Genomic DNA, 27,019 nt, shown 5'->3' with positions numbered 1-27,019 from the left:
CAGGTTGACACCCTGATGATGTGCAGGCGATATGACCGGGAGTCCCACTTTAACACGGAGGTAACACTGGGAGGACCAGTTGATAACTTCCTGAGGATGTCATCGTCGTCCGGGGTTGACATCCTGAGGACGATCGCAGGACCTTTCTGTGTTGTTGGGGCTCCCGTCTCTAATGTTACAATTGCAAAAAAGTCTGTATTTTACACGACAGGTGTAATCGTCTATTTTGATCTCTGATAAAGTATAGTATACCCGATGGCCGGGAAGCAGCTGTTGCGCAGTAGGTGTTTATATACATTATAAAAACCATAAAAAGGTATATCGTAATTTCACGCGTATAAGCCGGGGAGCGCGGGACCATTTTCTTCCGGGACCGTTTTTTCATACACCCCATTTCCCCGAGTCTAGGTCTCTAGGATTATCTAGAACCGGACCTCGTCCCGTTCGCTTGTTTCCGTCCAGGTCCCCAGACTCGGAGAACTGTTACCAGCAAATAAGGCTGCGTCTGTTTTACCGGAAGAAGACAAACCAAAGTCTGGATGAACTCATCAAAAGGAAGCGCGCTGTCACAAGAGCATTGAGGGCGTAAAAGAGATAAGATAAGCACTGTCGTAACTGGGCTCATAAACGTGTAATACGAGTGGCATAAAACGGGGATAACGGGACACTTTTCAATTTGTGTTTCGCTGCCTCATCCCCTGTCATGACTGCAGCACATGATGGGCAGTCGGTGAATCATCACACATCAGCCTCCGCTCCAAATAAGTTCGGGAATATAGGAAACGTATAAGTTAAGATGAACTGAGTGCTTGAAATCTGTCACCGGTGTGAATTTAATTTTCGTTTGACTTAACTTGAGTTCAGCTATTACTACTTGACTGACACACTGTCTGACCTGCTTTCGTGGGAATTTCATAGAGTATCAGCAGAGTTTTCCCAACTTTGACTTGAGGAAAGCTTACACCAAGTAACCGAACCTAGTAGATTAGACAAAGATAAGATTTGAGGATTGGATGATGATGATGATGATGATGATGATGATACGAAAAGAGCACCCGTTTTTCGCGGTTTTTATAGGGTCGCCACGTAGAAAATACAATATATCAGAGTGGGGAAGACGTGTATTCCATTAAAGACACACTTTCAGGTGGGATGTTTTGCAAACACAAGTTTCGACGCTCTTATTACACCTTTCAGTTGAGTACGCGGAATAAAATAGGGTGCGTTACTAGAGAAAAGAGGCGCTTCGCAAAAGAGGAGCTTTTACAAGCTGAAAGGTGCAAAATAATTTACTGCGCTCGCGGGTCAGTCGGTGCTACATGCATGGCTACAAGCACCTCTGTACTCTCGGTCAATATTGCAACGACACGTCATAGAAATCTTACGGAGAGATTTCTATGCGACACGTGGCGTTGGCGAAGAACGCTTAATTGCCGGAAGCCCGTTTTATAACCTTTGATAAGCCGGGCGGCTCTATACGGTCAAGCAGCGGAGTCGTCGAACGGCAGCAGACGGAAGAGCCGAACTGTCAGGAGGCCGAGCTTGCCCGCATTCATTCTCGCTTATACTCTTCGGCTCGAAGTGACTTTCGACTCCTGCCCGATAGACAAGCGGAAGAGCCAAAGTGCGCAAGGGAGTAGATGAGTAATTTTCGATCGACTGGCGTTCTGGATAAGACAAGGGTGCGCTGGGAAGCAAAAACTGAAGGAGCCAGGCAAGGGCATCGTTCGAGAAAATTTGTCTCTGCCTCTTTGAGTCGTTTGAAGACAATGACTAAGACGTTCGTGTTGTGTGTATACCGATGAAGCCATAGAAAAAAGAAGAAGAAAGGAAGGTGAGTTGTCTCATTCGGTCCTTCCGGTAGGGGTGAGGGATAAATAGTGCCGTAAGACCTTGGAAACTGTGGTCATGGCCATCGTTCGTCAACGTTCTAAAGATTTTGGGGTGCAAACCAGCCGACCAAAGTGTACAAGCATCTAAGTTCTTTGCATACGGTTTGTCTTGATGTCTAGACATTAAAAGATATGACGTGTGTAGTTACGTTACTTCATCCGACGCTCTACGTCAGCGTAATAAACGACTTCAGAAAATCCCAGAGTGCTAAGCGCAGCTTTGAACTGTGGGAGATTACTAAGACGAAAGGAACGGGGGGTGTTGTTTCCAATCTCACAGCATAGCAATTGAACTCTCAAACAACAACCATCAGTTGAACAATAAACGGAGTGAGATTAATATAAACTCATTCAAAGACTGGTACACAACGCTGGACCCAAAACCCTTTGTCGCCGACGCCGCTTATCGCGGTTACGAGGCCATAACAACGCCGTGGAGAGTCGCCACCGAGAGCGGCTGTCCTATCGGTCGCAGCGCCACCACAGCCTTGCACAAGGGCGCTCTATTTCGCATCGCCATCCCATGCCTCCAGCTATCTTTCACCATGCTCCCCGAAGGAGCAATAACGACATCCGCGACACGCCGCTACGACAGCAGCGGCCCCTAGTGGTGAAGCGTCGCTTGTAGCGCCCTCTAGTGGTGTACCCTACACAATTATTCCCCTAATTATTCCCCCAACTATTCCCCAATTATAGACGATCCTCTGTTTATAAACATGTGACGTCACGAGAAGACTGGTTCGAGGTAATATCTTGCTGCGGTGAACAACAAGCGGGAAAAACGTGTCGCACGCTTTGGAGCGGGGGGGGGGGGGGTGTAGGGTGATGTAGGGGAAAGGTGAGGTCAGACAGCTCTGGAGTGGCGGCTCGCACCCAGGGGAGGAAGAACAGAGGAGGGTGATAGAGGGAGGGGAGAGATGATTGTGGAACAGGAGAGGGAGGGGTATGGTACCCCTCGTGCTCTGGGATGCATGTAGGTAGTTCAAGAGAACTACCCACCACAAATAACATGCGAGCATCATCCCTCAGTAGTCTTCCTTGCTTCATGCTCTCTGTACCACGTTAACCGCCAGGATTATTGTTGAAGTTATCCCATGGCGAATGCTTTGAGGTACATTTGGACTATATCATATACAGGACGTTTAACCTAGCGTGTCAGAAAATCTTATTTAAAAAATCAACTCGCTGAGCGCAGATCCGCCGTTAGTCGTTCCTGCACATTTTTGCTCCTTTGAGCTGATGCCATTCCAGTAGATTGCGTATTTTGTAGTGAATTTGGGGAAATCCTCAGCACGCTTCCTATAGTTCTGGCAAGGAAACGCTACGTAGCTTGGCTTGGCTATGACATATCAGAGTTACCGTATGATGGCATACCGTATGCACCAGTCTTAGGGTGATCGGGATTCTTCACTAGACGAACCAACGCAAGACTGAACAACGATGGATTTCGACGGAGCTTTAATGAAAACGGGAGGCTTCGGTCGCTTCCAAAGGATCCTGGCCCTGGTGTTCCTGACAACGGCCACTGCACACTTCTCCTTCAACCACATGTCCCAAGTGTTCTTGCTGATCGCCCCTGAACACTACTGGTGCCCGGATGTAGACGTGGAGAGTTTACATAACAAAAGTTCCGTGCGAGGTAATGCGACGCATCCGTGGGGAAAGCTGTGTGGACTGGAGCTCGGATTTGGCGGTGACACAGAGAATGGTACTACCACAGAGTACTGCCCCGCTGGATGGGCGTACGACTACGGGAACCTTTACGTCAGCCTGGCGACAGAGGTGAGGAGGAAGAATTCCTAAGTATGGCACGGCGCATAGGAAAGGCTAAAGCCAGAGTTTCAAGCTGCCAGTAGCTTCCACTTCAGGAAGGAAGTGTAAATGTTCAGAATAAGAGCTCATGGAAGGGGAACATGATGGGAATCGATGTTCTGAGTCTGGTGGTTCCCATCATGTTCAACAGATGCCGCATGCATCACCCCGTCGTGTGAACGTGTGCAGAAGTGAGATAACATGTAAGAGTGAAAGGCTAGTGGGTGAGTGAGTGCATGTGTTTGTCTCTTTGCCGCACCCTTGGAAGTCACTAGAGAGGCGTGCTAGATTAGCTCGATGGGTAAGAGCCCTGAACCGGTAATTCCTTCTTTCATCATGTAAGGGGGATAGGGGATATTTCGCGCCGAAGCTCAAAGGATTGTGCAAGAACCGTAACACCAGAATTGTTATTGTTTTGAATGTGCCGATGGTTCACTTTGAAACATGGTGATGAACTAGATACTTCCGAATTATTAGCTTATTACATTATAAACTACCGTCCTCTCGAATTCCGCCGGAAGAGCCGATGTTCTTCAGGGTTTTCAATCCACACGGCGCAAAAAAAAAAAGAAAAAAAAAAAGAAGTGAACAGTCCTTGTTGTACATCATCAGTAAAAAAAGTAAATCGTGCTGGTGGCATTTTGATAAGCAGTGTTACAGCACATGTACTACACTACAAACAGGCGTGCAAGTATAACGTCTTGTAGGAATAACTGTTATGCTGAGCGCGACTTGCTGGGCAACACTCTGTAGAGATCTGTAGGAAATGTCCATATCCAACAGCATGACTGGGTGTGCGGTGACGCCTGGAAGCAATACGTCTTGCACACAGCCTTCTGGATTGGTTCCATGATGGGCTACGTCACGTCCGGTTTCCTGGCAGATAGGTAAGGGGTCTAGAATTTAAAAGACAATTATGTTTGATAATAATGGTCTATAGCTTGTTCTCTTATCATCTCAACCACGACAGCAGAACTACAGGACAAGTGCATGTCTGAAGCCATTAAAAGAGAAGAGAGAACCATAAAAAAAAATCGGATTACGACGTCTGATGAAAGTGTGTGTGTCAATTTACCGAACAGCACAAAAGGTTTCGACGTGCGCAATTGATTCCCAGCAAAAAACTCACATAAACATTTCACCCTTAACTCACCACTCCGGGTGTAATGAGGAGGAGAAGCATGATGCCACGTCACCTATGACGTTACACAGTCCGCGCGTTCTGGTTCGCTGGTCAATGGGGCTCAGCGCCCTGTCCTTTTGCAGCCGTAAACCAGTTTTGCCAGTTCCCCAGGAGAACTGGGGATAGAAGGAGCGGCTGAATCATGACCGAGCCAGGAGCAATGCTTTTTCACAGCCCCCAACAGCTGAGTAGGCAGACAACATTTCTCTGAGCCAATCAGCGAGCGCGGACTGTGCGGCGTCAGCGCGAGGTCACAGGCAGATCACAGGCTGGTACTGCTCCCCAGCACCGTTGCGCAGAGTCGCTTTTTGCGGCGTACTTTAAATAAAATTTATGCGATAATTGTGACTCTGTTGGATGAATTACTTCGCATGGTGCATCTTACAGGTCTGTTCAACAGTTTTATAGAACGAAAACAGGGTGTCAATAATGACTTCTGTGCTACTTCAAACTTCTGATGCACGACTAAAGCAATACATCGTTGCAGGTACGGCCGTAAGCTCGCAGTTTGTGTCTTGTGTTTGGTGAGTGCAGTGGCCAACCTCCTACCGTTGCTTATCGCCAACCACTGGGGTCTGGCAGTGGCACGACTCATCGCTGGTTTTGGAGCCGAAAGTGTCTGTTCCACGATATTCGTTCTCGGTATGACTAAATCTATCAAAACAAGACTTTGCAATACAAAATAATGGCGAATGCGGGTGGTCATTTCATGGCAACTTGTGTTTGCAAGAACCCGCCTGTTCTCGCCAGTTTTGCCAGATCTCGCATGTTCGCGTGGCACTTTCCGAGCGCCAGGAATCTGCCAGCTAGGGCTTTCTCCGCCCGGTCTCGAAGCCACCGGGCAGCGGATTGCCCAACTATATCCGGTGACGTCGCATCCGCATCGCGAAGGTGGCGAGGGCCCTCATTGGCACGTACGTCGAAGTTCACATGGGTTAGCAGACGACGGGACCTGAAGACGAGCGACCACGGTGCCCCTAGCGTGATCCAAGCAACTAAAACCGCCAGGTTCCTGGCACTCATGTTCGCGTGGCAACAGTCACGTGATCCAGCGCGGGCGCCGACCTAGCAATGTCCGAGCGCTGTATAGGCTGTGTTGCCACGAAATCACCACCCGAATTCGCCATTGGTGTGACAATAAGCGCGACAATTTTGGCGCCGGCGGCGGAGCCATGCTTTGTTTTTTTCCCCCGTCGCTTAGCTTAGAATTAGGGTGGAGTAATATTTGCTCCTCTACGAATAACGATTTTTGCGCTTGTTTTGATCTGTTACAGCTGTGCTATGAATAATTTTGTAGTGGACTCCGTCCAGTTAGTAACGTGCTTGCTAACTCAGTTGAAAAATTAAAAAGCGCACTTGGAACGACAAAAAAAGAAAGAAAGAAAGGGCTTGTTCGCTGATGTCACCCCTCTAGAGGGCACTAGTCTCGAAAAGGCGAAATCGGCTCCATGATGTCGGTTCGGCGAAGTTTGGTTTCGGTTTTCGTGCGCTGGCACATGCTCTTTAGAGACTACAAACGTTGAAAATATGAAATTACAGGTACATCGTACAAGTATAACTGCAAGAACGTAGAAACAGCAAAGGAACGGTGATGACTGCGATGCGGGTGACAGTCAGGACGGTCAGAACCGCATTGGATCTACGTCATGGCGACAAGTCCGCTAGCGACTGTGGCGCTCCCTTGCGTGTGACGTCATGTGATAAATCCCATAAGGATCCTACCAGGATTGCGCGGCGCGCTCATAGTACTTTTTGCGTGAATATGTGTCCCAGGGCTTGTAATCGAGATTTCTACTTCTCCCGTGATACTCGAGGGACGGCCGCATCCGTGCCAGTCGATATATAAATTTATAAATCGATTTCAAAATTATAGTGTCATTTTATTCGTCCTGGACCGCTGACCACGGTATCGAAAATCCCATGCGAAATAGTGGCATAGTTTGGCCGTGATTCGATTAAATACATGACAGGAGCAGACACCGGATGTTGAGAGTATTCCGGAATTCCCTCTCTGGAAAAAACGAGAAAACGTCACTCCCTAAGAACCAATGAGGCTGCGCGGGCGTCTCATGCGTATGGACGGGGCCTTTCCTCCTCTGAGTGCCGTGCTCTCACCATGAGACGTTTTTCGAGCGGCAGAACGCCGAGATTTTCTCAGCGGCAAGCGATGCTGTCCAGGAAGGCCCAAAGCTAACCTCATACAGCGTTTCCACAATGGCGGGTGGACTGCGTCCCATTCGAGCATTTCCGTACTCTCTGAAGGAAAGGAAACTCCACATGACATTGATAAACACTTTGATTGCAAGTGAAAAAGTCTCAAAGAGAGGTTCTTTTGAGTGATAACATATTATAACGAACAAGATACTGTACCATTGTGCACGCACGGAGCCATTTGTTGTAAATGCCCGTCCCGCTATTCACAAGGCACCCAAATACGCGAAGCGAAAGCAGCATTCCAGTTGACACCTTCATCAATCTGTTGCACGCTCTCCTTGTGTTTTGCATGTTGGACGCTCACACAAGAATTACGTTTTTAGCACCCGCAACAATCTTGTGATCTTCTGCCGAACGCGATCCTCCCGAGCAATCTGATCAATGCCGCATATAAGCTATCTACGCTTCCGAGAACTGGCACGACCGGACGGACCAAACCTGAGGCTAATCTCTGATTGGCCACTTGCGTGCGCCGCTTTCGTTACTTGTCCTCGAGACTGGGAGGTACCCGGGTTCGAAACCCGGTGCTGGCTGTGCTGTCTGGGGTTTTTCCTGGGTTTTCCTCATGCGCTTTCAGACATATGTCGGCACAGTTCCCTTAGAAGTCGGTCCAGGGCGCACATTTCTCCAGGGCGTTAGTCGTGACGTTGCCCACCTTTGTGAGGCCGACAACGCCGAGCCCTTTCGCCACCACCACCACCACCACTTGTCTTCGAGATCTGCTCGTCTCGGGCTACAAGGACGGCGCCGAGAAGTTTGGGAGTTGCCCCCTGGTGTTCACTGAACGAACCGTGTAGTGGGGATATTCCCGGGCGATGATCTTGCCAGATAATGCATGACGAACGCGACATATGGGTTCCAAGTAAGTCGCATTTTCATTCCAGCTTTTTACTGTAAGAGAAACGAAGCCGAAACGAGGATCCGCACCAAGAGGCAGCGCAGTGGCGCCCCTAGTGAGGGTCTCGCCGCCAATAGTTCTCCGCCGACAATGACGTGCCGCTTACGGCTTGCCGCTCGACAATCGCGGCGGACCACCGCTGGGAAAACGCCTCGAGCGGTTGGGCCTTTAGGGAGTGACGTCACATCGCCGGAGCTTCTGCGGCCGCGGAAGCAGCGCTGATCTTTAAAATTCGTTTATTTAATATCTACGCACTTTTGAGAGAGAGAGAGAGAGAAAAAAAATAGCCGTGTAGATTGTCGGCCGATGTCGAACATAGTGCTATCGGTTTCATAGATATAGGTTTCCGGTTGCGACCGTCCCTTTAAGCGGCAAAGCTTTCTTTGTCTGGGTAGCGTTGGCTCTGGTTGTGCATACACATCATTGTACTTCATACGCAGTGATCGAGTTCACGATTCCGGACAAGAGGACTTTGATTGGCTTCGTGTGGGCATTCAGTTGGACCATCATGGCGTCCTCCTACCCGTGGTATGCCGACCTCATTCAGTCGTGGCGAGGACTCGTCGTCACAAACACTGCTCTCAGCATTGCCATACTCATCATCATAGGGTAAGCACACACTGCCGTTGCTATGGGCAGTGCTTCAAAACGCAACTAAACCTATTTTATAGGTTCGTTCCCGAGTCCCCAAGTTGGCACCTGACAGGCGGTAGACGAGAAAAGGGAATAGAAATTCTCAAACGTTTAGGCAGGATCAATGGAATAAAGGACATCAGTGAGGACGATTTCAAAACTCTGCAGGTAAATTTCTTCCTCGAAAAAAGAAAAAAGAAAAACAGACAAACAAAAAATGAGCTGACATACGTTTTTTGCATGTTTCGCATGCATCCAATGAACAAATGCTGTTCTTTCTCTATGTGATGGTTAAGTATCGTAAAATTAATGTATATAGTTTTGAGGAGTACCGTACGGTACTCCTGGAAACTATATACATTAATTTTACGATATGGTACTCCTCAAAACTATAGTCAACGTCATATTGTGCACAATCTGCCACCGGTCTGGTAACATCATCGCTCCTTCAAGGTGAACTTCTGTATCCTCAAACTCACCGCAGCTACTGGCAGTTTGAGGCTGAGAGTGAAGACCGGAAAGGTGCTCGCGCGCGATGTTGCTAGGAGACAGACGCCAGAGCTCCTGGTGACGTCATCTTCTTTTCGAGAATCCGAAACTATGAAGCTAAGCGGGGCTTCGAGGACACGCATAATGTTCCCTTATTTGGGGGGGGGGGGGATATATTTTGCGTACCGGGACTTTTACTGAGGTCGATTTATAATACGACGTAAAGTAAATATGATGTGTCTAGCTCACTGTGACACTTTAAGGTGTCATGGCTGTTGACATCCGCAAGGGGGCAGCGGTTGGTTGATTCTGCGTGTGTTTTCTTCCTTTCGAACCAGATTAAGACCGCAGAGTCACCTTCAACCAAGAAGCGAAATTTCTGGAAGGACACACTCGCCCTCGTTGCTACGCCGAGGCTACGACGTATTACTCTCACGCTGTTCATGGGATGGTAAGACAGTTGAGCTGAGCTTTGTGTCGTCCTCGTGGAAATTCGCAAAAAGCGCAAAGACCAGTGCATGAGAATAGGATGATCGAGGTACGAAAACTGTACACTTGGTCTTCTTGTCTCCGTGCACCGAGATGGTGCGATCTGTGCAGTGTACCATAAGCACGTTTCCAGCCCATGTTTTGAATGGAAAGCGCGCTCGTTAGCGTGACTGAAATAAACATGTCTGACAGTAGCATTTGAACACGCGCAACTCTCCTATACGAGCCGTTTCGCTCGAAATCAGCGTATTTCCAGAGTTATGCTCAAGTTGTCTTGAGAGCTGGAGCAGGCTGCGCACCCCGAAGAGGAGCAAGCAGGAGAATCTCCTGGTCAGCTCGCGTGACGTTTCCGTGGCGTTCTCGGCGTGGATGGTCATGTTACGTGTCAGCGTCCTCTCATCAACACCACCTAGATAGAGAGAGCATGCTCACTCGTTGATGTGACGTAACAATTAAGAGTCAGCCAATGCCGATCGTGTTTTCAACGGCCGTAGACAATCACGAACGTGCTGCCAGTGCTCGTAGCCATGGAGACGAACCACCGTCGTCTGCGAGTAATGAGTTTATGTCCCCGCGTACTAAATGGGAAAACTTTAAAAGAAAGTGCAAAACAGTCCCATTTCATTTCCAGGACCGATTTTCTCGGAAGCGAGTTGCACTTTTTGTCAACAGGTTCATCAGATTAGGTCAACAGGTTCAAGTCTACAGGTTCTAAGTTAGGTGCAATCATTTGCGAGTTCTTGAATTCGAAGAACTAAAAATTGCAGCAGTAGCGACTGAGGGAGATGAGGCAATAAGCAGGCTTTCTGTATCTAGGTGGCGTTGCCTCTCATGCACCAAAAGAAAGCCCTCATGTCATCATACTGACGTCACGTACACGTAGGTCTCTCCGCGCGAGAATTTCGAACCGTGTGGATTCCAAAGATTGTTATAAAGTTCAAGTTCATGTTCAAGTGCGCGAAAAATGAAACAGTGATCCGATGGACCAAGTAATCCACAACACGTAGAAACAAAAATATACAAATTTGTAGTTTGAGAGCGGATTATCCCTTTGAGACTTCTGGTAATCGAGACTGTCAAACACACGCTTCCTGGTCTGCTTTCCCATCCGACATTCCTCTTCACAGGTTCCTCATCTGTCTTTGTTATAACGCGAACACCCTGGAACTGAGCCATTTAGGACTGGACGTGTACGGCACCTTTTCATTGGCTATTGCCTTCGAGCTTCCTGTGAACATCTTTACCATCCTGGCCTTAGACCGCTTCGGGAGGCGTTGGCCGAATGTCTCATTCATGTTCATCGGTGGGACCGTTTCTCTCGTCATGGCTCTCTTGCGTACTGGTAAGGTTGCCCCTTTTTTTTAGCTTCGACATACATGATCCAGTCTACTATCCAATCCCGTACATGCCAAAGGCAACCTGAAGGCAATGGGCAACCCACTGAGCGTACCGTCTCAGAAAATCTTTGGAAATCTGTTACCTGGCCTTGGCAATTTTCCGATGGTTCCGTTTGTCGGTAGTGCGATGATACCTTCGACGTAAATGACCATATTTTAGACCAATCACCGTGTAGGTTTGTCCGTGTCTTTATAGGGTCACGTGCCAGCACCACGTGGCCACCAGAGTGTGTTTACGGTATGCTGAAATTGTGTAACCACCACAGTAACAATGCAAAAAATTAAAAGAAATATAAATTTCACAAAGCTTTGCATAAAACTTAAATGCCATTTCAAAAAAAGTTTCGCCCAAAGATTTACAGACAACGATGGCACTATAAAGTTCCCCAATTGAACGCGTTTGGCGCAATGCCCAAGGATGCAGCAAAATTGTTATGCTTGGTATCCTAGATGTATCTGACCCACTTTCCTGGACAATATTGATACTCTGGCCTAAAAGCTTCACTACTTTTGTGCCGCATCTTAGTCACGTTTTGCTTCCGGTATTTGATCCTATACTTTGTTCATGTTTCGTACGTCTGCCACCTTTTTCTTTTTCATAATCAATCAATCAACATGTCCTTGCCGTTCCAGATTCTTCCTCAGCAACATTAGCCATGGCAATCATCACGATAGTATGCTACGCTGGCAGCTACAATATCAGTTACCAACTGGCTTCGGAAATCTTCCCCACGGAAATCCGAGGTCGCGGAGTTCTTCTCACTCGTCTCTTTGGTGACATCGGCAGTTGTCTCGGTGCTGACGTGGCGTACCTTGTAAGACCAAGCCTTAAGCGTCTCTACCCCTCTTGTGAGTGACCTCTGTGGTCCCTTCTGCTTGTTTCAGGTGGAGTACGACAGGTACCTTCCTCTCCTTGTCGTGGGATTGTTGTCTTTGTTGTCGGCCGTTCTCTTGTTCCTGGTGCCGGATACGGTACATGAACCGCTACCACAAACTATCGAAGATGGGGAGAACTTCGGAAAGAACCAAGGCCTCTGTTTCTGTCCTCTGTTCGTAAAGGAACAGCCTGCAGAAAAAATGTGCGTACCACACGTTTAAATCATTGTCAGTGATGAGGGCCACCTAACGTAGAAAGCAGAATGAGGCAAGCTAGTTGGTGACTGTGATTGTGACTGATAAATTAAAAAAAAAAAGGAAGCTAGTAGGTGTGAACTATGTCCAGGTATCACTGCCTCGAGTATGACCTTTTTAATTCCGCGAAGCAAGTGTAGCTACAAGCGGCGTACAGATATGGACAGGCGGAGAGAGGACTGCAGGAAGGAGCAGTCTTCCACTTCTCGTTCCCAAGGAAATGATGCTCGCCGGGCAACAGCCAAACTGTAGCCAATTTTTGAGCTGATTTGTTAAAAGCACTTCTTTTTCTAAACTGGCAGCTTTGTAGCGAGGAGCATGAAGAACCAACAGTCCCTATTGACATCTCCCGCTTCTTTCCTCCTCTCCGTTGACGGAGAGGAAGGATGATTCACTTGAACACGATTTATTCTCGGGGTACGTCCATGGCGCCTTAAACTTTCGAGAAGTATATTCTCACGTCCCATACAATCCTATTAATTAATAAACTCCTTACGTATTCGCTGATCACTTTCAAAAAATCCAAAATTAACTTTTTAGTCTGTCGCGCCGTTGTCAATCACTGACAGGAGAATTTTTGAAAGCACATCGTGCGGTTTGAAAATTCCCATCGAACTTCTATATTCATGTTGAACATATATAAGTAAAATGCAAGGGAGCTGTTGTGTACTTGATGTCAGCAACGTGTCCCTGAGCGTGGGGGAAGGACATAAGTCGTGCGCTGTTCGTTTTTGTGTTTTGTCCTTCCCCCAAGGCCAGGGTCATGTTGCCGGCGTCTGCTATATTCATCCTCTGTACAGTGCCCATACCGAGGAATTGTGACTCCAACGAGTCACACATGCCCAATTCCCCACGTGATTTGATTTCTCTTGCAGATTAATCGAACCGAAACGGAAGGAGAGCGGACAGATAAATATGTCCTATGATGCAACAACGCACCTGTGACGGCTCCACTCACTCAGAACAATCGTGACTGCAGTACATGTTGTGAAAAATATCGCAGGAAGTAGCTATCGCAATAAGAGCAGCCGTCGTCGCTCTCAATGTGTCTTTTCCGAGCATCTGCATGCCACGCTGCGGCATGCGGAATAGTGCATTCCACGTAGACTATACATAGGAAACTCTGCAAACATTTGTCTTGAAGAGCCTCAAGGAGAATCCAGGGAAACCAGCTGGACAGAGCACTGCCGGTGCTCGGGATTTGAACCCAATCACCTCCCAGTCTTCGATACGTGTTTACTCTGGGCGTCGGTGCGTTAAACAGTTGGAGCATATCAAGACGTTCCGAAGCTGTCAAAGAACCAGCTCATTAAAGACAGCTATATGCCTGACGAAGTCGTGACCACCAACCATGCAAGCTGATGACTGCTCCTTCCGCAGAAGCCAGCGGCGCGTCCCTCGCTTTGAAAAGGAGGATCTGAAGTACAAAACAACACTGCGTAGCGTCTGGTGAAGCTGACCGTTATAAAATAAACAAAATATAGTGTGGTTCACGCGTTATTTAAGTGCGTTGTGAAGTGTTTGCTTTTCTGTTTTTTTTTTTTTTTTTTTGCGATCTCTGGGAGGCTTCTAGACCTTAATGTCCTAAGTTGAGACTTACATGATTGAAAAAGCAGCTCAATGTCACTCAATAGGCCAGGGCTGCCCGGAAGACAGCCACCGGTGTCATGTTTGGGTTCGCATTTCGCACTGTCTTAGTTGCGTTAGTGATAACTAGCTGTCACTGTGCAGTCACTGACCAAGTTGTAGTGGTTGTAACATGCGCCCTCGCGACATTGCAACCCCTACATTTCGCGTCAGGCTAGTGAGTTCCGTTGTTGTGAATCTATTCAGTCGTCCTTTGATTAAAAACTGGTGTACGCTTAAGTATGAGTATCGCTAACCCTCTCCCTTTCCTGCATTTCCGGAGGCAAGGCCGCTTTCTCCTTGTGCAACGCAGAAGGTACGAAGTTTACTCTCACATCAGTGCTCATTATTATTCATTTCATATTCATCTGTCTCCTAAAATCGGCGGCAAATACTCGAAAAGTATTTAATTACACGGTTCAGCCTTCTTTCTTATTTTTTTTTTAAATTTGCAGTACGATATACATGTGAACAAAAGCAGAATCCAGCGTCTGAATTTTTCGTTGCATTCCTCCCGTCTCTGGCCATTGTGCCTTAATTTCTCAGCTTTACGCCTGTGTAAATTGCCCGTAGTCAACTTCAGGCTTGCAGTCCATATGTACTAATATGGGATGTTGCGAGATTTTAGTATTGCGTACTCGTAAAGCAAAAAAGAAAATGAAAAGCACTGTGAAAAGAAAGAAAGAAGCATTAACACGGATGCTATTTTCAGACATCTGACTCCACTTCCGAGGCAGGCACCGTGTGTTCCCATGCAGAAGCAAATTTAGCGCTCAATATGCCAGTCTGCATAGGTGACCGTCAGGCGAATGCACTTTCAAAGCAGTACATAATAATCTATGCGCACTATAAGCAAGATAATGCAGGATAAGCAGCGACTTTCTTCACACTCGCAGGAGAACTTTGCGCCAACAGTAACGTACGTACGTCCTGATAATAATTACATTTGCGTCGTATAATGAACATCCGTGTTTGTCATCAATTACATTAATCTACTATATTTGCTTACGTGATCTGGTAACGTATTCCCGATACGTCTTCTTCTGCTGATTACTTCTGCGAACTGATTCTTGCGTGCCTACTCTCGATAAAGGTGCTGAAAAGCAAATTGGAACAAACTACGCTGAAGAAAAAAGGTTTCATAAACACAACTGTGCTTCCACTCTTGCAGTTTAGTTTTCTCCTGACACTTTCGCTTGACGTCTAATCTGGGTATTTCGATGTCTAAGAGGGTTTAGCACTCCTCAATTCTGTGCATCAGTGCTAATCGCTAATCAACAGCTACACACTGACCTAATGCCACTTCATTGGCGGTAATCCAAATATTATGCCATGGTAGATTGTGTCACCTTGGGCTGTTCTCATCATCAATGACCCTTCTCAAAGATACGAGAGATATCCAATTTCCTCCTCAGTGACGAAATATAAAGAAATAAATGATGTGACCTTGGAAAAATGTCCAAGCAATTTTATTGTATGTACTTTTGCTCTATGTATTTTGTCCGTGGCTGAAGGAGAAGCATATGTGGATTAAATATTTACAACAGCTGTATTATACAGTGGCCATTGAAGAGACGGATTATGGATTTAAAAAAAAACAGCGTGAACTCTTCCAGTCATTCTCATGAAGAGATGATGCCCACCTCTGCTTGCTGTTTTGCATCACAAGTGGAGTGGGCTTACTTTTCGTTGTTTGCCGTGCTGATCTTCACGTCAACTATAACCTCATCACCCTCCACGATGTCCTTCTCTTTCGTGCCCAGCGAGAGTTACAACCCTGACGTAATCATGATTACTTAACCTTTTTTGCCATTGACTCCACTGGCATACTCCGATAAAAGTTCTGGCTCTAACCGGCTGGGGATTTAATTCTTATCGCAGGATGCCGGACTCGATGCCAGCGCGCTGCAGAAAAAGTCTTGCGTCGCCTAACAGACTCTCCTATCATAAAGAGTCTCGCAATGGCTAATCATATTCCGAGATTCAGTTGTCCTAAAAAAAGAAGTCTTCTTCACTTCTTATCTTAACGTTGCAAACACCCTGCACGTTCTCAAGTGGTCAGTGTGGAAGGACAGAACCAACGGTTAATTTATCATTCATTTGCCGACGGGACTTCGCAGAGACGCAGATCAGAGGAACCTGGTCGGTACAAGGCTCCCTCTATAGGTGCTGATCTAAAGGTAACAACCCGTCATTACTCCATTTTCTTCGTCTGTCTTAGGTGTGTCCTGGTGTTCCGCTGGATAACAGAGTTATACCAGTACGTGCGCATGCTTGATTTTGTTTCCCGATTGTTTGTGCAAGTGAGCCGAAGAGGGAAATTTCGGCCGTATTCTTAAACGATCCTCGATTCCTGTGAGAGGAGGAAAGAAGCGTTCCTTCACTTGAGGAGTCATTTCTGCCTCAAGGAAGCACCGGAGCTACCTTGTGGAACTCGATGAAGGCATGGAGGATTTCCTGCGCTCAGCGAACGTCTGGAGTCGCGAGGTCGATTTGTATAGCGCAAAACCGGTCTCGGGGAGCAGGTCGAGTCGAGGATAGTTTAAGAATACGGAGGATTATTGCACACATACTTTGCTTACAGGTCACGTGAACATGATGGGAAGTAACTGTTGTGAGGCTGGAGCACACAAGCAGACCACCACCAGATGCCGTTTACTCGTTTGCCCGTAATGTGTGTACGTATTAAAAAAAACACGTATAGGAGATAATGCGAAGAGAATGAGCGCTTATCCTGTTCGTTGAATGAGGCCCCTTCGCAAGTCGTCGGTAAGCAGTGGTTAGCGTAGTGGTTAGCGAAATTGCCAACAACCAAAGCTGCGTTGTTCCCGCCGCTGTCTGGCATTTTCGAGGACAGCCAAGTAACAATCTTTCAAGTTCACAGATCCCGTTGTTTGTATTTTTAACATGTGACGAGAACTTACAATGACAATGTTTATCTCTGTAGGTAGACATTTTTTCGGTTCGTCTTCCAAGCTTGGCACCGCACAGACTAAGTACATCGCTATGTCGTTCGAGAAAGTTCTTCACCACATCGGAGGCTTCGGCTTGTTCAACAGGACCATCATGGTAGCCTTGGTGATTCTTAGCACGTGGCACACATCCATCGCCTACTTTTCTCATCTGTTCGTGCTGATTACTCCCTCTGGACAATGGTGCTTTGTGAACGGAAGCAACGTGGAAGATATTGACCTGACTGCGTTACCCCACAAAAAGTGTCAAATAGTGTGGACGACGCTTCAGAACGACAGCGCGACTTCCAACGTACAAGAAACGTGCGCGTCAGGGTGGCGTTATGACAAGGACGAAGTGTTCCTCACCTTAACTATGGAGGTGAGTGCGGTAGACCAAGTATATAGGTACAGCATTCGCCACTTGGTAGTGGCTCCGCGGCTACCCTGCAGCCCTGGAGGTCGTGGGCTCGAGTCCCACCACCAGCTGAGGTTTTCCCTGGGTTTTCCCAGCAGACTTTTCAGATGAACGTCAGTACCGTTCCCCCCGAAGTCGGCTCGGGGTGCACACTAACCCCCCCCCCCCATTCCTCCCATTTCTCCCTACGGTCCTGTATCCACATGTCCCCGTCTGTACGCCTCTCATAGCCAAAGTTGCTTCGCGGTTGTAACGCACAAGGAAAAGTGCAACAGGCAATGTGAATCTGTTTACGTGCCCTTCACACGCTGAGAATTCCTTTCCGCTTTCATTTCATCCTTTGAAACATTATTTCTTCGAAATTCATGAATTGAGTTGAGTGAAGTTTGAGGTCTGGTTCCTGTTACATTGGTAAAGTTTAGACAGAACTAAAGTATTGTAAAACGATAAGGCTTACCCAGCGTGAAGATGAGATTCGGTCGGTGTAGAACAGTGTGCGAAAAAAAATTGGATGCATCTCTGGGCATCCCCTCAAACGCGTTTAAATGCGACAAGTTTTTTTGTGACCAGCACCTGCACTCCTTTCGGTGCCATTGTAACTTCTGCCTAGCGCTATGTTCTTTCCTACAACTGTTATGGACGGACCTACACTGCCGTCGACGATGGCGGGCCCTGTCAACACATTCCCACCGCCTGCCTCTCCCTAGTATTTTTTCGCCAAGACACACATCAGCCACCTAGAGACAAAGCCTGATCGCTTGAGCGACGTGACGTAACAATTAAAAGAGCCCGCCAATCACGACGTTACTTTCAGCGGCCGTAGCTATGAAAACGAGCCGCCATAAGCCACACGGGAAGCCACTGGTAGCCACAGCAAGCCTTGGTTCCAAAATCGTCTGCCGCGACTGGCTGACATCTTGGCCCTGCTGCTGCGATTGGCGCACTTTATGTGTCTACGTGGTGCGAAGGAGTGAGAGGAGGCATTAGGCGGGCCTTCTGTATTTAGGTGGTGTTGGCCCTGTAAAGCTGTCGCTTTCATATAGGGACTTATGCTGTCAGTCTCTGCGACATTCCTGCATGCGCGCTCTCACTATTTCCTGTTCGGCCAATGTTCTTAAACTTTGAAAGTCGTTTTCTGTTGTGACAACACTGATTTTCTTCTTCCAACTGTACGATAAATGTCATCCATGACGAGTGTGCATTTACAGCGTCCATCATGTACTTGATGCAGAATGACTGGGTCTGCGGAAACAGCTGGAAGTTATACTCAGTCCACACTGCCTACTGGATTGGCTCCATGGTTGGATATCTAATCACGGGTCTGTTGGCAGACAAGTAGGTATGAGCGGCAACGCACAGGAACATTATCATAGATTCTGATACTGATGCTGAGTCTTGTATTTCTTCATTCCTTTTCAACTGGCTATAATGGCGTCATATGCACCCTATGGTATCCTATTATTACACGATTTCAGAAAATCCCAGTGCTCCTTGCGCACGCATTGCATCCTGGGCACTTACTGAGTGGGGGAACGAAGATAATTTTTCAGGTTTCGCTTCTGCTGATTTCGACACGTCGTGGACAATGGACCGGTAGGGGAGAAATCGAAACAGTTTGGAGGCCGCCCGTTTCTTTCGTATTAGTAAGCTCCCACAGTTCAAAGCGGCGCTAAGAGTTCTGGGACTCTCTGAAGTCGTCTATTGCACTTGTGTGTCAGTAGTGACCAAGAAGCATTGCATGCTGCAATAACGGGACTTTTCTTGCTCTTGATCTTTTCTCAGTTGCACAGTAGGGTATCCTTTGTGTCGCCTGGCAAAAGAGTCGGTAGGAAACAGAGGATTGTGCAGTACTGGACAAAATCTCATGGAACAAGGGAAAGGCGTCATTCTTCTACGGCGCGGCACCCTGGCAGTGGCAGGCGGAAGGGAGTACATGCACTGGTTCGAGGGGTGGACGAGTGTATTCGTCGCGGCAACACTGAACACATGCAGGACGAAATAACACAACACTGAAACTATCGCGGTGAGTCGCCAGCGCAGTAGTCGTCCATCCCTCTGGACGAATACACATACCCGCTTCCGCCTGTCGCTGCCATCGCGCTGTAGAAAACTAACACCTGTTCCCATGTTTCGGAAACGTTTGGCCAGGACAATACCAGGACTGAACTGGGAACTCCCAGTTCGGTCCTGGTATTGCCAAGTTCGTGAATACAACCCTGAGACTGTGGCGCACAGGCACTTCGGCCGGTTCGACCCGCCGATTGACGTCACACCACCTGTCACCTAATTGGCACTCCTATATACGCGTCACGCAGCGATGTCAACCTCACTCATCCTCTCACGGGGCTTGCTAGCTTACCGGCAAAAATCGTGGCCAATCGGAACGTTTCACCGCCAGGTTTATACGGTCCGTCCGGCCGTGGCTGGTTCCCATGAGCACGTTGTCAGCGGCAGCATCCAATGCCTCTGCGGTCACGTACAGCAATACCCGACTGCCCTCCAAGCCCATTTCCTTAGTAGGCGACATCGCCAATGGGAGAAACTTGCGGAGCGACTCGAGACTTCAGACAAGTGTGCCGCAAGCAGTACAAAGCTGAATCCCCATGTTATATCCGCCCTCGATCCACTATCCGACACTTCCCGTATAGCGTGCTCGATGTGGACACCCTGAGGCCAAGCAAACAGGACGTAGCAGATTCACCGGCCTTTCTTTTTTGCAGGATCGGCCGCAAGAACACAGTCTGCCTTTTCGTTCTGCTATCATGCACTGCAAACATAGCCGGCATATTCATCACGAGTCATTTAGGCTTCGTCCTTTTGCGAGTGCTTGCAGGAGCAGGATGCTACACTGTGTGCAGCGCGGCCTTCGTGCTGGGTAACTGAAGTTGTTGTTCATGTTAGCCCTTTATGATGCTATGCTGTATACCCAATATAGATTTCTTAACCTGCAACTACCAACGTATTTTGCGACGTTTTTCCTGCAGCGATGGAGTACACAGTGTCGGAAAGGAGGACGTTGATGGCTTCAGTATGGAGTCTCAACTGGGCATTGCTTGCCACTGGATTTCCGTGGGTGGCTTACTATTTACAGAGCTGGAGATGGTTGCTCGCGTGCAACGGGGTAATCGACTCCCTGTTGTTGTTTACGTTATGGTAGGTACTGCAAAACTGTCAATAACACGCACCCGCTGAAAGAGCAGTGTCAACTTTGTCCTATAACATTACACAGGTGGGCTCCAGAGTCTTCCAGCTGGCTCATTTCAACAGGGCGGTCTGAAGAAGCGCTAGACATACTCGAGAGGATTGCTAAGTTTAACAGGAAGACGGTCAGTAGAGAAAGTATCGCCAAGGCACTTCAGGTGAGGAACGACTTCAGGTCGTACAAGAAACATATGCAGTGCATAATAAGTGCAGAATAGACTACGCCTTGCAATGGAATCCCGGAAGCCTTCCTATGTGGACAGCGCTTGCAGTGCAAAGTAAAGCAGACGACGAACTGCAGAGTGAACGACACAGTGTTTCCAAAGGAGTCCCAATCCCAAACGCTAATTTTCAATTACCCGCGACGTGGGTTCCGTGGTCTACTTCACGGCGCCTAAATTTGAGACGAGAAGGTAGAAAGGAGTGAGAAATAGGAGTATATGGAGCGCGGAGTCCGCATTGGAAATGGCACGAGGAATGTTGCTTCATGCGTCTGCGTCTGCAAAAGAACGTGCAAGAAGGGAGTTTGCTGATTCTGATCCATGCTGTGATTCTATATATGGAGATATCGTGACATGAATTTTTCCAAAAGCTGGACACCGATGGAGCAACAGCGGAACAACCATCTACGAACGCAGAAAAGTCGAGACCCGGTTTCTGGAAGACAACCTTTGCACTTATGGCGACACCACGATTAAGAAAAGTCACGCTTATGATGTACTCAACATGGTAAGAATCTTTATGAACGAGTTCATCCTGACATCCTATAGATGATTACACGAAGTTGCGCGCGCCCTCAAGTGAGCCGCGCTATAGGCACTGTGTGTGTATCTTGAGGAGCGAAGAGCGTCGTCTGTTTGCCGTAGTCGACTACGATCACGTGGCCACGAGCGTCAGCCACTGCTACTATCGGCTGAGCGACTGGACGGGCTCTCTCCCTCAAATATCCCACAATACCTTGCACCGGCCATTCGCGGCGCTGCTAGATGTAAAAGCGTCTATACTCCCAACCAGATTACGAAGAAGGCAGGGCTTGGAAAAGTTCATGAATACAACCCTGGAACTAAGGCGCACAGGCATCTCGGCCGATTCGACCCGCCGATTGACGTCACACCACCTGTCACCTGATTGGCACTCCCATACGCGTCACGCAGTGATGTCAATCTCACTCATCCTCTCACGGGGTTCTCGGAAGGACTGCAAGCGATTCTAGAGCGCGTGCGCTACGGGTCAATTGTTGGTAAGCAAGAATGCATGATATCGGTCGTATGACCTGCCACAGCGACAATGGAAAAATGTTCCGTGGGATCTAGCAGTGCTTCTTTAATGTCTGTCTGGGTACATAATATAACTATCTATCTTGTACAGGTTTATCATTTGCATGTGCTACAACGTAAACAACATGGAGCTCGGTCGCTTAGGGCTAGACGTTTACTCAACGTACTCCATAGCGATGGCGTTCGAACTTCCTGTCAGTGTATTCTGCCTGTTGGCTTTGGACCGCCTGGGACGACGCTGGCCTAACGTCACCTTCATGCTCATAGGTGGAGCTGTTGGTATCGCCGTGTACATCGTGCGTACAGGTAAGGAGGTCAATTGTATTTAAAATGTTGCGCGGAACTCTTCGATGAACCTTACCCACATGATGCTTCAGATTCCAGCATGTGGAGGTTAATAATGGCGGTGGCCTGTATGGTGGCGTGGGCAGGAAGCTACAACATCACCTATCAGTTGTCGTCTGAAGTCTTTCCTACAGTCATCCGAGGAAGAGGAGTTTTGCTGCAGAGGGTCACGGGGGATATTGGAAGCTGCCTGGGAACGCAAGTTGCTGCACTGGTAAGTCAGTCACCGCTCTTTGACGTAACAGCTCAAGAAGGTGTTATAAGAACTGCTAGTGTTGCGCACATTAATGTACGATAGTAATATAATTTGTTTTCTAACAGCCTTTTTCACCTCCCGTGAGGGTATTTTACTTTTAGCGCGATGACCTTTGAGACCTCCGCAAGACAACCCGCACTTTGCACCTTGGTGCGCTTTCTGAAAGATATAGGTTCTGAGTATCTCGCACCGACCGACCTCTCCATTTCTTCTCCTTTCTCTCCCCTTTCAAGGTGGCAAGCACGACACAACAAGCATAAAAATAACTCCTAATGATCTGTTGAGACGTCATACGAAACAGACAAACATCTGACAACATCTCTATCTGACATGAGAACTCCAGGAAGTATACAGTCCTAACTCACTCCTATCTTCCTTGCTCTCCCTTGTAGGCAGAATACGACAGACTTCTTCCTACTCTTGTGTTGGGAATTCTCTCGCTTGTGGGGACAGTAATGGTGTTCTTTCTACCAGAAACGGTAGGCCTTCCTCTTCCGCAAACTGTCGAGGATGGCGAAGAGTTCGGCAAGGATCAAGGGCTGTGTTTCTGTCCTGTATTTGCGTCCAGAGCTCGCAGGAACCGATCGTAAGCTGTACCCTTGCATAAAAGCACGCCCCCCTACTCATAGTTTGTTTCCTTTCCAGGACTACGACTACCTGTAACGTGACGACGAACAAGTCCTTCGAGTTTGAAAAGGAAATGGAAGGGAAAACGTAAAAGCACGCGACATACTAGGCGCTGTTTTCAAATTTCTGCAGCATCGCTGTGATTTTGTGATAAACCTTACCGAAGTGAATGTGTGTGTGGCATGCGCGACGGTAGATGCATCAACCGTTGTGCCTGCTCCCAAGACTGGGTGCCGGTATACAGCTACCCGCTGCTCCACTCTAGCGCTACAAGAAACTTTAGAACATGATACCGATGCCGCTGCCAAATAAAAGCAACGCGAGGCCTTTTCGTTATTTGTCTGCTAAAATGGCCTTCAGCATTCAGGGACCTGTGTGCCTACTGAGACTAACGGACTAATGGTAAAATTTATGACCCTTCGAGTCACTAGCGGATGTTTTCTTGCGTTGGTGCATGCTGTATGCTAACCGTAGCATCGAGGTATGCAATCGTGTGTGGTCCTTTTATCCTAGTACACACCAGAACATACCAGTACACCAGTATACCAACACACGGACGAGCCTCAAGTTGTGAGCCGCTAAGGGTACTTCTTCTACAGACCTTCTAAAGTGTTCCGTTTGAGATAACTTGTCGCTGAGAATTTGCCGTCCGTCCTTCTTATTCCCTGTCTCTCGGTCCCCTACCATGAGTCTATACAAGCTTGCCTGCACCCTCTCTCTTCATTCCATACAGATAATTTCTATCCCCAATTTCAAGCTTCTCCAGCTTTTCAGTTATTGTTGCAGTTTTTCTTTGTTTTTCTTTTCATTTTTTCTTCCCTGACATTATGCAAAACGCGCGCAGTGGCCGAACTTTGAAGCTGTTTTATTTGTTCAAGCAGCACATACACAACATGGACAAGTTGTGTGATACGAAGAAGGAAACAGGAGAAGTTTTCTTTCTTTTTGTCTTCTTTTTGTTTACCAACAAACGCGTTTTGGAGTAGCCAGTTCTGACTGGGTCGGGACTAACCTCTCCATATTTTTCTTTCTTTTCCAATCCAATCCAATCCAAACAGGAGAAGTACACATTTAAACGAAGAAGTAACTTGACAGAATCGAAGAGTTTAAGTTAGCCATTCAAGGGCTGTGATGACAGCTAGCACTTTTTGAAAACAAAATGATATGTCAAGTACAGAGCAGATACTGCTGAAGAAGCATGTACGGTATCGCCGGCACAAAGAATATATGTACAACATTGATATCCATATTTTCATTGTAAACAGAGCGGTTCCTATAGCTAGATGTTATAACTTTAGGTCCGTAGTGGGTCCCCCTCCTGTTCAATCGCAGAACAGGATCAGTTTCTATACAACTCCATGAAGGCCTGCCGAACTAATCGGCATTTGTGGCCTGAACACAACAATTGAAAAGCTTTATGCTTCTTTATATATTGTTTTTCCCGTCTTCAGTAGCGACCATAGCCTTCGCCGTTGTGTTTGGAATGGTGCACGTGTGCTCGCGCAGCCTCACCCCCTCCTCCCCTGGGAGTCTCAGAGCTTTGGCTCCCGTGCCGGTAGCGGTACCCCAGGACCACCACTTCGCCGGCGCCTCACTCTCTTCCCCGCTCTTCTCGGACTAACGGATCGTGATGACTTATCAGCTGTGATGCTTCGCCACCGTGTGCCGTGCCGTCAACCTGTTCAACCGTGCATGCTGACCACGATCGCCCTCGCTGCCCTCCTCTAGTAAAGTCATGGGTATCTTCTGCTTTATCGCCACTCCCCGCGTCTGAGGGGGGAGTGATGTGGCGGTCAGTGGACAACGACGAGGATGGACAGGTCACGAGGAAACGTGAGGACGGTTGGTAGTGCTTTGTAGGAGAGTCAGTAGGTCGGCATGCAGCAGTCCGCTTGCCGAGCTCAGGAAGACATTCGGGAACGAGCAGAGGATGTTGAATGCAATGCACGGATGAAAGTCGTGGCAGCGGGTCTGGACAGGTGAGGTTGAGGGTACGTGGAGAGCATTAGGCTCGATCGGTTGCCGAGAGATCGGCTCCCGATAGAGAGCTACTGTAGCGGTCGTATAGTTAGTGGTAGGGGGGCTTCCAGGCTGCACGGCAGAGTGCCATCGGTGCTGGACTTGTGGGAAGGTTGCCAAATTTGGGATGGAAAAAAGGTAAAAAACAACAACTTTATTTTGACTTTGGAGAGTGGGGAGGTTCATCGCCAGAGGCGATACTCTACCCCATTGCTGGTGGGGATGTGGAGAATAAAATAACGAGCCCCTTCACAATAACGAGACGATGTTACGGGTCACCAAATGTAGAGGACGATGGTATTCCTCTACATGAGCCGAGACTGGTGATGATGGTATGCCACAGAGAGGCGATGACGGTGGCCTATCTCCATGGCCGCGCCGATGGAACTGAGAAGCGGGTGCTCCAGGTGTGTGTCCGTCCTCGTCGTTATCCACCGGCCGCCACAGGTCCGCCACCGGTGTTCGTAGGTCACAGTCGGCAGGCCACGAAGCAACTCCAGGCCTGACGGAAGTAGGCGATATTAAGGGACAGGGAAGACGAGCCAAAGTGGTTTGGTATGCATCCTCACCACGCAGCGTCCCTTCCGTCGTTCCTGCTGCCTCTCCCTTTCTCCAATTCGTCCTCGTGCCTCGAAGGAAGTGGACGTAATCTTCGCCTTGACGTCCGAAAAATGTAAAAGAAAATATACCAATAACGTGTCACCGGTTGTATATCAATGTTGTGGTTGCTGTCGAAGCGAATATTTATTCTTTGGGTCGTTGCTCGCGTTCCTTGTGAAGTATTTCGAATTCACGTGGAAAAAAGTGAACATGTGTTTGGTATAATTCCCGTTACAGAGCAAGTAAGCGTGTCCACATGCTTCTTGTCGAGCACTAGGCAGACCGGTGACAATGAATAATAGTAAATTAGTAAAAAAATATGGTCGGCGAAAAAAGGGTGGTGCACTAAAAAGTATCAGTATCGGTAACGATACGGAGATCGCGTTTCCATAAATTTGTAACAGAAATACTATTCCGATACCGATTTCAAAAAGTTTCGCGATCCGCATTCCGATACCGAGAAAATTATCGATTACGGTAACGGCGTTACCTACAACACTACATCTTCTGATATATAGAGATGTACAGATGTGTTGTCGTGGGTGAGCCACTCGAATATAATGACGTAAGACAAGTGCTGCAATACATCATTTGTTTGGTCTCTAAAATAGTATACTACGATCGGGTTTACTGTCGCCTGCGAGATGTTCCAGTAGAAAGATTGCGGGGAAATACGTGCAAGAAAGGTGTAGTTTTCCGAAAAGTCAAGCTGCACGGTAGCTTCATCCTGAAGAAGTTCAGCTCTGAGTAGTTTCAGGTAAACAGACTGCGACGATCTTATGAAATGATGCCCCTTGAGGGCTTGCAGTGCATGCAGAAGATTGTGGCGAAATTCTTCACTTGCAACAACAAACGTTTGAAGCGATGCGCAGTCGCCACGCAGGCACACGCTCATTGCTGGAACGTGATAGCGTCCAAGGACTCCGACATTCGCTGCAGCTTCTCATTCAACTTGTTCTACCCAGCTGGCAATCCAGGCAGCCAACACAAGCGGCTCGGCCCGTCACCGGATGCAGTCCGGGCATGTACAACATACCTCAAAAAGTATGTAAAAGAAGATAGCAGATACTGCCGCAAAATTGGAATTAAGATAGAGTATAAATACTTCAGAATTAAAGTAATTAAGTTAGAGTAGCAAATACTTCAGAAAGTATTTAAGGTACACCCAAGATACTTCGGTAGGCGTCGTAGCAAAACACGTAGCAAGTTTGAAACATGTGAGTTTGATGTCTTCCTGGTCGAAAGCATCTTCTTCTTGGATAAGCAAAGCTTGCATTTGACTGCGATATTAATATCGGTTTCCGAAACATATGCGAAAAACGTGCGATGGTTTGGTCAGGGGAGTGAACGCGCCTCGTTCATTGGCTCAATTCGGTAACATCTCATTACGATCGAAACCTCATTGCGGACGAAAGTCTCATTACGGCCGAAAATCCTTTAATCCCCAAGTGTCTCATTGCGGCCAAAGCAGACTACCTTCGGCCGTATTGAGATTTTGGCCGTAATGAGACAATTGGGGATTAAAGGATTATGGGATTATTATCTGAGATGTCCCGGGGAG

The 27,019-nt window shown here is 47.8% G+C and overlaps 2 protein-coding genes across 4 annotated transcripts; both read left to right on the top strand.

The window, feature by feature from the left end:
• Positions 1 to 1,473: 1,473 nt before the first annotated feature.
• Positions 1,474 to 13,629, top strand: LOC135366827 (solute carrier family 22 member 3-like). The gene is made up of 11 exons (XM_064599764.1): positions 1,474 to 1,834; positions 3,307 to 3,674; positions 4,488 to 4,591; positions 5,375 to 5,529; positions 8,440 to 8,608; positions 8,671 to 8,800; positions 9,460 to 9,572; positions 10,738 to 10,952; positions 11,641 to 11,822; positions 11,893 to 12,086; positions 13,014 to 13,629. The coding sequence occupies exons 2-11, from the start codon at positions 3,333 to 3,335 to the stop codon at positions 13,081 to 13,083; spliced, it is 1,674 nt and encodes a 557-aa protein (XP_064455834.1). The 5' UTR covers positions 1,474 to 1,834; positions 3,307 to 3,332; the 3' UTR covers positions 13,084 to 13,629.
• Positions 13,630 to 13,717: 88 nt separating this feature from the next.
• LOC135366825 (solute carrier family 22 member 13-like) lies at positions 13,718 to 23,166 on the top strand. Of its 3 annotated transcripts, none has more exons than XM_064599760.1 (12): positions 13,718 to 14,683; positions 15,646 to 15,944; positions 16,716 to 17,097; positions 18,365 to 18,468; positions 19,854 to 20,008; positions 20,118 to 20,286; positions 20,363 to 20,492; positions 20,927 to 21,063; positions 21,703 to 21,917; positions 21,989 to 22,170; positions 22,605 to 22,798; positions 22,858 to 23,166. In XM_064599760.1, exons 3-12 carry the CDS (start codon positions 16,771 to 16,773, stop codon positions 22,928 to 22,930), a joined length of 1,686 nt encoding a protein of 561 aa, XP_064455830.1. In that variant the 5' UTR covers positions 13,718 to 14,683; positions 15,646 to 15,944; positions 16,716 to 16,770; the 3' UTR covers positions 22,931 to 23,166. The 3 variants fall into 3 exon arrangements, with proteins under 3 accessions (XP_064455830.1, XP_064455831.1, XP_064455829.1); XM_064599761.1 differs by having other exon boundaries at positions 16,712 to 17,097; XM_064599759.1 differs by lacking the exons at positions 13,718 to 14,683; positions 15,646 to 15,944 and having other exon boundaries at positions 15,952 to 17,097.
• The last annotated feature ends 3,853 nt before the right edge of the window (positions 23,167 to 27,019 follow it).

The sequence above is a fragment of the Ornithodoros turicata genome, chromosome 8, assembly GCF_037126465.1.
Source record: "Ornithodoros turicata isolate Travis chromosome 8, ASM3712646v1, whole genome shotgun sequence".
In the NCBI taxonomy this organism is placed as follows: domain Eukaryota; kingdom Metazoa; phylum Arthropoda; class Arachnida; order Ixodida; family Argasidae; genus Ornithodoros; species Ornithodoros turicata.
The sequence above is the reverse complement of the archived record's forward strand: the minus strand, read 5'-3'. Positions and strand labels throughout refer to the sequence as shown.